Genomic DNA, 12,738 nt, shown 5'->3' on the forward strand with positions numbered 1-12,738 from the left:
TTGTGCAGGAGTGTATCTCTGTAATGGTGTCAATTCTCTTTGTATGAATTGGAAAAGTGAATTTGCCCTCAAAATTGAACTTACACATGTCAATGTCCTTGTGAATCAGCCCACAGAAATGAACCATTAAATAGCACTTACCCAAAAACAGATGATTGGCCAATGTATGTGGTGTCAGACCGGGCCTTATATCATCCCACAAGGCATGAGTAAGCATTGACACAGCATCACTCATCTAGGTGTCTCTGCTCTTTTCCTGGTAGAAGGAATTAGTGTTTTAAAGCTCTCTTAGCCTTTTTGCCTCTCTTTACTATGAATCTGTAGTGCTGGTTGTTGACTCCCTGTATCAGAAAACCTTGGACTATCAAAAGAATCTTGAAGCATGCAATAACTTTTTTGAAAGAGAAAACATCCAGGAGGATAAAAATTAAAATAATTGACCTTTGAACTCTCAATATGTTACACATATTGTTAAAGCTGCAGCAGATAAAAAAAAACAAAGACCCTTATATGATAAAACATTTCTTGGTGTTGATGGAGGCAGTACTGGAGGCAGGGTCTCACCCCCCTCCCCGGGGAGTCGCAGTCTCACCTTGGGGGCAGAGTATCACCCCGCCGACTCCCCGAAGGCAGAGTCTCACCTCCCTGGAGGTGGAATCTTCAGACTCTAAACACTGTTGAGACCATCTATGGATGCCCTGGAAGGAAAATTTACATGGCAAGTTCATGGTCATAGAAAGAATCACCCCTCTATATCTGTATTGAACGGGGAGATTTTCTTGTGATTTTAAGACCTGCACCTCCCTCCTGTCCAGGCCGGTGGCTGTATCAATGCTCTGTTCTGCTGCCGTTGTGTTGAGTGCCCACCGTCATTAACCAGTCTGATCTTTGGTTGCAGGCCATCGTTACCCGTTTCAAGGATTCCAAGGATTATTGGGTTGGACTCCGGAATAAGGACGGGGGATGGAGATGGCCGGACGGCTCTCGTTTAAGGCCCGACATGTAAGATGCCTTCATTGGTCTTTCCTCTAAAGCTATCTAAATTAGCCTCTGTGGTCCTTTCCAGGCCAATCCAACTCCATGGCCAATGACCTGCTCTCAACTAGCCCAACTTGTCCATTACCGTTTGACAATCTCAGCAGTCCACCGTTTCTGAAAAGTGCAGGAATTTACATATACGCTCATTATGTGGACATAGGACCTGAATACAGTCCAACTAGGACATAGGCAGGACCACTGGAAAAATGTGACAGGAGAAGGCCAAATTATGTGTTGGGGTTGAGAAAATTATGCGGCAAGAAAAGGCAAATTATGCAGCATATTGTGGCACATTTTGTAATAGTATTACTTCCTTATTTTGTCATTTTTAATCTTGGTAACTGGGCGTTGGTTGAACCTCGTTAGTACCAGTTTAACATCCAAATATAGCAAAAAGTAACAGAAAGGAGGCCAGTCCAGCTTTGCAAAGGGCCTTTTCACTGCGTAGCAACACAGTTTTAGTAACTTTTGAACCGTTTGAGCTAAAACATTTATGTTGTTTTTAAAATCTGAAGATTATGAGGAAGATGATGGGTCATATGGCAAATGCGGCAAATATATAATTATGCAGAAATTAACGCAGCTGCACAATCACAATTCCAGTGGCCCTGGCCATAGGTCAGAACCCTCAGTGAGCTTTGGTTATAAAGGGCCATATTTACAAAGATGCCTGGGACTGGTTTGGTGAGCAAAAAAACTATTGATTTAACCCAGATCTCTTGACGGGGGATGAATGTTTTGATTTGTTCTGCATTCCGTCCATCATTTGTGTGTCTTTTGCTTTCTTGCCCGAAGTGCGCCAGTATGCCCAGATATAGGTCATGGGCTCACTGTGCCACTGGAGTCAAGCTAGCCTGGCTGATGAGGGGTGAATCACCGAAACTGGTCCTAGGATGCTTGTTACTGGTCCAGGGAGGACATGGCCTGGCAGTTTGGACTGGACTGTTCCCATTGGGCGCAGGGTCAAGACTGATTAGCATATGGCTGGGTCCAAACTGGAATGGCATGGTGAGAAAAAAAACTATGGATTTAGGCCCAGATCTCTGAACTGGGGTGAATGTATGACATTGTTCTGCCTTCTGTCCATCAATTGTTCTTTTTGCAGGCATCGCTCCACAGCACCTCAAGTTGCCCCACCTCACTGCATTACAGCGAGAGCAGCAGAAAGCGTAATATCTATGACATTCTCCTCTCCTCTCTCTAATGCCGGCACACAATCAGGCAGCCGTGCGCCTCATACAAACATTTGCACTGTAGTGCATGGGTATGCGTGCGAGTCTAGCATAGGATTTGTACTGGAAGGGTTCTGCACACATGCTAAGTTGGGCGAGACCCGCCATCAACGATACCCGTATCTCCTGCGAACCCCAGCTTTATATAACCACGGCAACCAAAGACGGCTTTACACGCCGCCAGCCCAGTTTTCAGGATTTGATCCGACATTATCCAAATCGGTACACATAAGACGTACCTCTATTACGCTCATATTTTGCGAAATACCCGATCAGGACCGGGTTGGAAATATCACCGGTCCCCCGACCTCGCCCTTCATGATCATTTAACAGCCCTGAAGAGTCAAGGGTTATCACCCTTCTTGACGAAACACGTGTCGGCTGGTCTCATGTTCCTAATACATGTATTCCAATAAAACGACACAAAAAGAACACATCTGTGCGACTCCATCCTTGTTACTTGTTGGTGATCATTTAAATCACACTTATTTGTTGTGTGCATCGGACCTTGCTTACTCATTTTAATAATTTTAATAAGCCATTTTTATCTCAATAACCAGGCCAACTGCCAATTTATTTCACTGCTAATGTATATCTGTGAGATATGTTAGACTCGGGGGGCCTCTAATCACATTCTGAAGAGGGGGAGGTGCATTATTTTGCGTTTCGCCTCTGCATGTTTGCCCAGTTTTTTTTAAAGAGTGGACTAGGGCAAGTGGCTGAAATCTTTCGGAGAGTCAGGCAAAAGTATTTCATATTGGGTGTGGTGATCACTCCTTATCAGGAGTGCACCGCGTATCCGGTTCTTGAGTTTTCTTTAACAAATATTTACCAGGCCGGTTGGCTCAACTGAAGACTACAAGTCCCAGAATGCACCTATTTCTTGATTGGAAGACTAGAACTGTATAGTTGGTATTCTTCTGACTTGGAACGACGTGAGAAACATATACAGATATGAACCAAGACCCTGCAAGCGGGTGGTTGCAGAAATACGATGAATCTAGGATTCAGCATGGCAGGAATGTAGAGGAAACCAAAAGTGAGAGGAGCAGAGCGCGCGCAGGAGATATCTCTCCTTGACATAGAGTCAAGGAAATTATTACTAATAGGAAAAAAGGAAACTATCATCTGACCTTTCTGCATATAAAGGGGTTGCAGGAGTCAAGGTCTGGCACATTGTGTTGATGAGAGATGAGATTTTCAGATCAGTTTCACCTTCTCTTAAGGCTTGCTTTACTTTACCTTCATTCCCAATATTTTGCCAAAATTAAGTTTGTTGTTCTTAAAAAGTTGTATATCTTCCCATTTTGTTCTTTTGTAAAATGTATTTTCCTCCACTACACTTGTGTAGTGAGGGTGACACTTGAAAATATTACTGCGCTGGTTCATTGTATCAAACGGTTTTACATTCGTAAACCTTGCGGTTTACAAAATCACACAGTTTGCGACTCCAAAAGAATGTTTGCAATGTACAAAACAAACAGAAAAGTAATTTAGGGCCACATGTATCAAAGTATTTTGCATTTGCAAACTGTGCGAATCGCTAAATTCTGCAGTTTGCAAATGCAAAATGGCCTTTGCTTATGTTTGAAAGGCTTTAGAATTCACAATTTAGGTAACCGCAATATTTAGTGATTACCTAAATTTCGATACCAAACAGGGAATCTCAATTTGCGACACCCTAATGCACATGTAAGAAGCCTTTCCTAAATGCAAATTGTAAAAAATGCACAAAACTGCACCTTTCCAAGTGCCATGTACTGCACACATACCCCTAGGGCATGTGTGTGCTTTACATGTGCACACCTTCTTCTTTTGATGTGCTTAAGGAGGGCCTTGGGCCCCTGGGCACGCTTGGCTTTGCATTTGCTAATTTGCGATTACCACTTAGGTAATCGTAAATTAGCTAAAGCAAAACCATTTGTGCCGATGGGCCTGTAGGCCCATAGGAACCAATGGAGTCATATTACCTTATAGTGATTTGCTATTTACCGAATCTATATTAGGTAATATAAAGAAATCGCTAAATCTTTGGCGATTCCTATATGCATAGCATTTTGCGATTACCAAATAGTGATTCAGTAAAAATCGCTATTTGGTAATCGCAAAATACTTATTTCATACATGTGGCCCTTAGAGTCTTAAAAGAGGTTCTGCAACTTTCTGAATCACAACTTAGCATCACACTCATACACGTGTGACAATTCAGACTTTAACAAACATTACAAATGACTAACACATGCCGCCCAAGCTATTCTTATAGCTTTGGGTGGTAGGTATTCGAGATTTTAATGTATATTTAATTATTAAACAACTGTTGTTGTGCTCGTTACAAAATCAAACAAAGAGCGCCACCATGTGGTAGGCTCTTATAAGAGCCAGTGTTGACAATAAAGTGCTGGTGCCAAGCACCAGAGGCCACCAGCTCAAATTAAGTAAGCACTGCATCAGGCCATACACGTCACAAAGTTTTCAAATGACAACTTCCAGGTTTTCCAGCTTTAAATGACAGAAAATATTGTCTAAGTGGAGCAGTTCTCGTACCACAGACTGGTGAACAAGTAGGTAGATAAATAAACGGCAGCTGGCGTGAGCACGTCTGTAGCTTCAGGCTCGAGGTGGTTCTCTACATGTGTTTCATTTGAGCTGCAATCAAAACTGTGTTTCCATCACACCAGCAGGTCATTGATAGTAGAACATATAGTCATCGTCACTAAACGTTCTGTACGCAAACTTTAAAGCTGATGTCCACTTCCGCATCAGGAAAGTCCCCTACCGACAGGTCTCAAAGATGGTAAACAACCACAAGCATCCCACTCAGCGATCAAACTGCAAATAGAACACTTTTGACCTTGAGAATTCCAATAGAAGCCCATGTTCTGGTGTGAACCTGGGCTTCTATGGGAATTCTCAAGGGCATATTATCAAGCCCATTATCGCCGTTTTAGCGGCAGATTACTGCCGCTAAGGCCGGCAATAATTTTAACGCCGTTCCTTGATAATATGCCCCCTTGTGCACTCACCATCTCGGTGTAAGGGGGAGTGTGGGGGGAAGGGGGGCATTGTTATTTGGGGCCCAGGGATGTGGGGTCATCGCTGAAGGTAGCTTCACGTTTCTTTAACACATTTACAAGTACATCTTAGCATGTCTTTCTCCCTTGTACCTCCTTTATGTACTTCACATGTACACTGCCAGCACTTCTCATCAGGTTTGGATATCAATCAGGCATACTACCAGCACTTCTCAGCACGGCTACTATCCTTCTAATGCACAGTACCAGCACTTCTCCCAGAGTTGCTATATTGATCATACATAATGCCGGCACTACTCAGCAGAACTGATATCTTTGCACTGCACAGTGGCAGCACTTCAGACCAAGTATGAAATATTAATCAAGCCTACTAGCAGCACTTCACAGAAGGGCTACAATCCTTATAATGCACAGTACCAGCCCTTCTCAGCATGGCAACTATCCTTCTAATGCACAGTACCAGCATTTCTTAGCACGGCTACTATCCTTCTAATACACAGTGCCAGCACTTCGCCAAGCTTTGCTATATTGATCATACATAATGCCGGCACTACTCAGCAGAACTGATATCTTTGCACTGCACAGTGGCAGCACTTCAGACCAAGTATGAAATATTAATCAAGCCTACTAGCAGCACTTCACAGAAGGGCTACAATCCTTATAATGCACAGTACCAGCCCTTCTCAGCATGGCAACTATCCTTCTAATGCACAGTACCAGCATTTCTTAGCACGGCTACTATCCTTCTAATACACAGTGCCAGCACTTCGCCAAGCTTTGCTATATTGATCATACATAATGCCGGCACTACTCAGCAGAACTGATATCTTTGCACTGCACAGTGGCAGCACTTCAGACCAAGTATGAAATATTAATCAAGCCTACTAGCAGCACTTCACAGAAGGGCTACAATCCTTATAATGCACAGTACCAGCCCTTCTCAGCATGGCAACTATCCTTCTAATGCACAGTACCAGCATTTCTTAGCACGGCTACTATCCTTCTAATACACAGTGCCAGCACTTCGCCCAGGTTTGCTATACTGATCATACATAATGCCAGAAATTCTCAGCAGAACTGATATCTTTGCACTGCACAGTGGCAGCACTTCAGACCAAGTATGAAGTATTAATCAAACCTACTAGCAGCACTTCTCAGCAGGGCTACGATCCTTATAATGCATAGTACAAACACTTAGGGCAGGTTTACTATATTGATCATACATAATGCCGGCACTTCTCAGCAAAACGGATATCTTTGTCCTGCACAGTAGCAGCACTTCTGACCTGGTTTGCTATTAATCAGGCATACTACCAGCACTTCTCAGCAGAGCTGTTACATGAAGAATGAAGAGTACCAGCACTTTCCATTGGAGCTATTTACACCTAAAGTGGGACACCACTTGCACTTTCAGGAAGGCTGCCACTTGTATATTATATTGATTGGCAACACTATGCTATTGCCACATAGATGGTATATGTTCATTGGGACAGTCCTGGCGCTCTTCTGCTGTACTGCCATACTTTTAATAGGACAGGTAGCCACTTCTTTGCAAGTCTGCTGTGCTTTTACTGGGACAGTTGCAGACTATCTCTGCAGCACTGGTATATTTTAAATGAGGTTGAGCTGGAACTTCACGGCAGTAAGTAAATCGTGACGAGGCCATTACCATGAAAAAGGTGTGTGTGTGTGTGTGTGGGTCTGTAAAAGGGGCTTGGCCTCTGGTGTTAAGGGTGTGGCTTAAACACGTAAACTACATTTCTGTGATTCCTATAGTGTGCCACTCGACCGGTATCTTAGTTCCTTTCTAAATTTGCAGTCATTGCATTCAGATATAGAACACAACAGCTGACATACACCTAAAACCAGCCAGGATTAATGGCATTGTCAATGGCTGTTAGATGTTTAGATAAATGAGTAACAGTGATTGTGTTGTAAATAATTAATATTTAGAATGTTTTAGTTCTGGAATTACGAGACAGTGACACATTACTGGGGCATGTAGAAGGGGGAGTGCTGTTCAGAGTCTCTCAATCACTCCCGTATATTCACTCTATGTACGTCCCACCTCTCGTCCGTCTGCATATCTTACATATCATTTCTTTCCTCTTCAGTGCTCTTTTCACCCTCCCCTGAATGCACCTCCTTGCATCTCCTTCATGTCCCACTACCAAACACACCACACACTCACCTGTGAGCACTGCATTTTCTTTTACCTGTGTCAATATTTTGACAACTGTGTACCTCCTTCAACACATTTGCACCGAATCACAATTGCATCTGGAATACATTAATATTGCTCTGTGCACTCTGCAGAGAGGCCAAGGATTGGATGAGCATGACTTTTCCGACTCAATGAAAGCACTGTGGGAAACTCGCTGTACCTTTATCCCCAACTCCCGTTGATTTACCGGAACGTGTTTGACATTCATTGTTCAGAAATAAATCAGTAGGATGCGAAGAAAGCTTTTGACCATGTTGACAGGCTTTTTATGTTACGTGCCCTTAAATGGCATGGATTCAGTCCTGCTATTCTACCTCTCTTAGTTTGTTGTATTCTTCGCCCACCACTTCGGTTTTTGTTAACTGCTCTCAATCTTCTTCTTATTTTACTCTTCAACGAGGTACTTGTCAAGGTTGCCCCTTGTCTCCTTTGTTTTTTATTCTGTCTCTTGAACCTTTCCTTCATTCTCTTAGAAATTCTACTTTCCGCGGCTTTAGTCATAAATCTATTGAAATAAAGTTTACTGCTTATGCAGATGACATTCTTTTATATATATCTAACCCCTCTACTTCTCTGCCCGCTTTTGTTGATCTTCTGTCTTCTTATGCTGCCATCTCTGGATAGAAGTTACATTTTTTTAAATCTGAGATTCTTCCACTCAATAATTATTACCAGAGAAGTATGTTTGAGGGGATGGACTTTAAATGGAATTCTTATTGCATCACCTGTCTAGGGATTAAATACTCAGCGTCCATAGCTAAAACTGTTCATTTGAACTTGGATGACGTTTTAGCAAAAATTTCCGCCATGACTGAGAAGTGGTCTCCTTTATTCCTGTCTTTGTGGGGTAGGTTGGATACATCTAAAATGATGATGTTGCCGGTAATTAACTTTTATCTTTCTATGTTACCGATACAACTCCCTTTAAAATTCTTCAAAAACCTAAATAGTATAATGAGTAAATTTCTTTGGAACAATCGGAAAGCTCGTATTTCTTTTTCTACTCTTTCCGCTCCTAAAGACAGAGGTAAAGTTAATTTCCCCAATTTTCGCCAATATCATTCCGCATTTTCACTTAGTCAAATCCTGCCCTATTTCTCTTCAAGTGAATACCCTCCCATGTCAGTATGGCATAAATTAGAGGAATCAATTATTTATCCTTTCCCCTTCTCTTCGTTTGATACCTTTGTTCACCCTCCTCGCTCATTTAAATCCCCTACTATTTCATATCTTATATCTATTCTTTATCCGATTCGTAGTAAATCTTGCTCTTCGCTTCAGCTATTTCCAGACTCTTCTATTTGGCACAACAAATCTATTAAACTTTCCAATCATACTATTTTCTGGGAAGACTGGATTTATTAAAGGTGTCTTACAGGTTCGACACTTATTGCATAATGAGCAGTTTTTATCATTCCAGGAACTTCCGTCTAAATACAACTTACCTGTTACATCTCTTTCAAAATTTGAGTCTCTGAGACTGTCTGTAAACCAGCAGCTTTCTCTTCTATCTAATATCTCTTCTTCTGTTTCAGATTTGTCTACTTGATCGCTATCTTTTTCTCCTGATGCTAAAGCGTCTTACATCAATAAATTCATTTTTTTCCTCTTATCTCCCCGTCCCAAAAGTAACATTTAACTTTTATGGGAAACGGATCTGCAGCACACCTTTCCTACACATACATGGGACTCCATCTGGGCATGGATAAATCACACTTCATGCAATGCTTATATTACTCAAACTTTTTTTTTATTTTTATCAGAGACTTTTAATTTCTTTGGCCATTTCCAAATTCAATCCTTCCCTGTCTCCTAACTGCTGGTCGTGCCAAAAAACTCCTGGTACGTTTTTGCATTCCTTTTTCCTTTGCCCTAGCATTTCTATTTTCTGGACAAAAGTCTGCAAGTCTATTGCCTCAATGTGTTCTATTCATTTTCCCTTTCGATATCATTTCAATTTTTTGGGGTAGTTCTTACACACACTGGGTGGGTGTACGAAAACGTTGCCCTTTTATAGATTTAGCCATTGCTATTGCCTTTCAGGTCATAACCTCGAATTGGAAGGACGCCTCCAAAGTCTCCTTCTTGGCTTGGTGGAATTTATTATGTCAGTATCATAGGCTAGATAGAGCCTTTGTACCCACATCTCAGCAGCTTATTCGTAAAGATGCATTTTGGTCCCCTCTCACAAACTATGTTTCTTCCTCTGCACTATTTGCCATTGCCAGTAATTTTGTTTTTCAACTACAATGAATTGTTTTGATTATTCCTACATATATGTTTTGCATGTTCTAGGATTCTTGCTTCACTATTGCGTTTTCTGTATTCTGTATATTACGTGTCACTGGAAAGTTTTACTAATGTTTAGAGTATATAATATATACAGTATATAATTGATGATATTCTTTTTCTATTCTCTTTTTTTACTTCTCTCCTCTCTTCTTTTTTCTCTCCCCTTTTCTTTTTTTCTCACCCCAAAAAAAGCAAAATCAAAAATTGCTATTTTATGTATGGTACTCTGTGATTATGTTTTCCCTTTATAGGGGTTGTCATCCAGTCATATATGCTGTAATAGATTTTTCTCTTTTACCTGTATAAGTAGTTTTATTTGTCACTAGATGGATTTATACTTTATTCTTAGTATTATATCTCTGTAGCATGTCCTCTTTTCTTGTTCAATAAAGCTTTCTATACTCAAAGAAATCAATCAGTGAATTGGCCATGGAAGTTAAGGACGTGGATATAGGGCCCCGTAGGGATAGGGTTCAATGTCTGATTTTAAATACTACATGGGATGGGACATGACCCCCTTTAAATTACTTGGTCACCAATAATTTATCAGTCTCCTATTTTTAGCACTTAGAGCAATATTTCAAACCTTTAAATAGTGCTCCCACATAAAAATATATACGAGTAGATGACGTGCATCTTTAGACAGCCAGTGCCCCCAGGATACTGCGTCATGGATTTTCACATTTTGCGGCACAAACATTTAAATTTTTGAGCACAGAAATGAAAATTTGGCAGCATTATTGTGGCACTTTATTTTACTTGTAATCATTCCTTTTCAGCCTTAAATCAATGGAACCTGTTTTGGCAGAGTATTTCACTTTGAAATAGGCATGTTTAAACAATCTGCAGCTCTACGGAAGCACAGCTCCAATCCTAGCCTCGTCGGAGGGGGCGTGTTTGTCCCTGGGGTGTTCTAGTGCCCATGTGTGCACCCCTGCCCGGGCACCGCTGCGTCCCGCATCTGTGAGGCATGGCATCTGGTCAAACACGAGGATACTGAATCCAGAGGACTTGAAGCCCAATTTATCAGGAGCATGGCCTTGTCATTGGGATTGCCTTCTGAGCCGCCATTTTAGTTGGCGTCAACAGGGAACCACTGGTCTAAAATCCCTTCTTCATGCTGTGCTAAGATATGTACTTTTTGTGTGGCTGATGGCTCCTCTAGCTTCTGGCAATAGTTTATTTAGAACTATGCCCAACCAAGCAGCAACTAGTCCTCTAGGGCCTCGTTACCTGGAGCAGCATTGCCAGCTGGATATCCTCATTTCCAAAAAGTTGGGAATTGAGAGGCGAAAATATCTGTTCATTTTATTTCACAACACTGTCAGCCTCGCCAACAAAAAATATATATATCAGATTGCATTCTCCAAATTTCGCGACCGTTTCGTATAAAGTGCGGCCTTTTTACAAAACTGCTGATATCGCCATTTTTTTTTCCAATTGCGACATCCAGGTGGATCTGGAACCACTTTATTAAACAAGCATTGCCATAGCCAACTCATCCATCTTCTTTTAATCTCTGGAACTGCTCTTCCATTGGTTCACAGGTATGTGTACGTGTATGCGTGGTTGAGCGAACGCAGGATGAGTTAATGAGAAAAGGCGTCAGTGGATGAATGGATGAAAGGGCGGGTGTCGGGAGTCCACGGGTGGATGAACAGGTGAGGGTCTGCATGCATCCATGGATGAAGGAGTGAGTGAGTGCATTGAAGGAAAAAGGGATGAGTGTCTGAGTGCATGGAAGGATGAATAGTGAATGACTGGGCACATGGATGGCTGAGGGGTGAGCAGCAGTAGTGGGTGGGTTGCAGCCACCTAGTGAGCTGTAGCAACCTCCAGCATCCTGGCACCAGAATCCCCTGTAGTTACTTAAAATCTTATTCATTCACTCATTTATCTACACGTGCATTCATGCTCACTCACACTGTATTTCCTGCTCTAGGCCTTCTTTTCTGTGTATCCCGAACACACAGAACATTTTCACAGTGAAAGAAGCAGAAATATCTCGAATCCACTGGACTTCAGTGAGCGACTGATGGCTCAGACCAAATCCTGATGTTGTGTTTCTGTTCTTCCCTCAGTATCCAGTTGAAGAACAGCGGCCCCGGCCTGGACTGCGCCTACTTGAACGCGGAAAGGCTCGGCGCGCTGGACTGCGCGACTTCAAGGCACTGGATCTGCACAAAGGAGGGACACTGACCTACAGCCCAACAACACATGTATATCTGTCAGTTCAGCCACCTTGCTATACACTTTCACAGCACAGATGGGAATCCCTTCAAAGGAACAGAGACTGAATCCTTTAGCTGCTCTCGAAGAGGGTCTATGCCAGTGACGCCATCTTCAGTGACGTTATATATTTTATATTGTTGTGCTTAATATTTATCTTATTTGTGTTTGTTTTATTTTATATGTGTTTTAAGCCTTTTCCTAAACTGTGAATCTACATACTGTATAGGCCTAGCATACTTTCCAGCCTCCTGTGTAGGGGTATTTATCAAGTGCAAACATTGCTGCAAAGAATTGGAGCAGGGACCAGACCTGGGAGGAACCAGTGAGTGCAGGTTGGGGTGCAGGCGGGGCGAAGTGGCTGCAGGTGGGTCACACAGAGGAAGAGAAGACGCATCGACAGGTGTTGGGTCATTAGAAACTGTCCGCTACCCTCAGAAAGTCAAACAGAGATAAGATGATGCTAAAAACCATGGGCCTCGGTGTCCTCGTGCCATGAAAGGCACGAGCACACTGTTCTTATGTCTCATCGCATTACGCCGGGAAAGCAGCATAGTCAAATTTAGGAAAGGACTAAAAACTTGGTTTTTCACAAAGCCTTAATCTCCTCTGACTTCCTTCCTGTGATATAGCGCCAAGACGCCTCGGCATAAGAGCGCTTTACAAATAATTCACTCACTCACCCTTTGAA

The 12,738-nt window shown here is 42.2% G+C and overlaps 1 protein-coding gene across 1 annotated transcript in view; it reads left to right on the top strand.

Moving 5' to 3' along the window:
* Window positions 1-12,708, top strand: part of LOC144769967 (early activation antigen CD69-like) — a 69,856-nt gene extending 57,148 nt beyond the window's left edge. The window contains exons 5-6 of the mRNA XM_078654164.1: window positions 899-1,002; window positions 11,900-12,708. Coding sequence (XP_078510290.1) covers window positions 899-1,002; window positions 11,900-12,017 — 222 coding nt within the window. The 3' untranslated portion in view covers window positions 12,018-12,708. The remainder of the gene's footprint in view (window positions 1-898; window positions 1,003-11,899) is intronic.
* The last annotated feature ends 30 nt before the right edge of the window (window positions 12,709-12,738 follow it).

This window comes from Lissotriton helveticus, chromosome 7 (assembly GCF_964261635.1).
Source record: "Lissotriton helveticus chromosome 7, aLisHel1.1, whole genome shotgun sequence".
In the NCBI taxonomy this organism is placed as follows: Eukaryota; Metazoa; Chordata; class Amphibia; order Caudata; family Salamandridae; genus Lissotriton; species Lissotriton helveticus.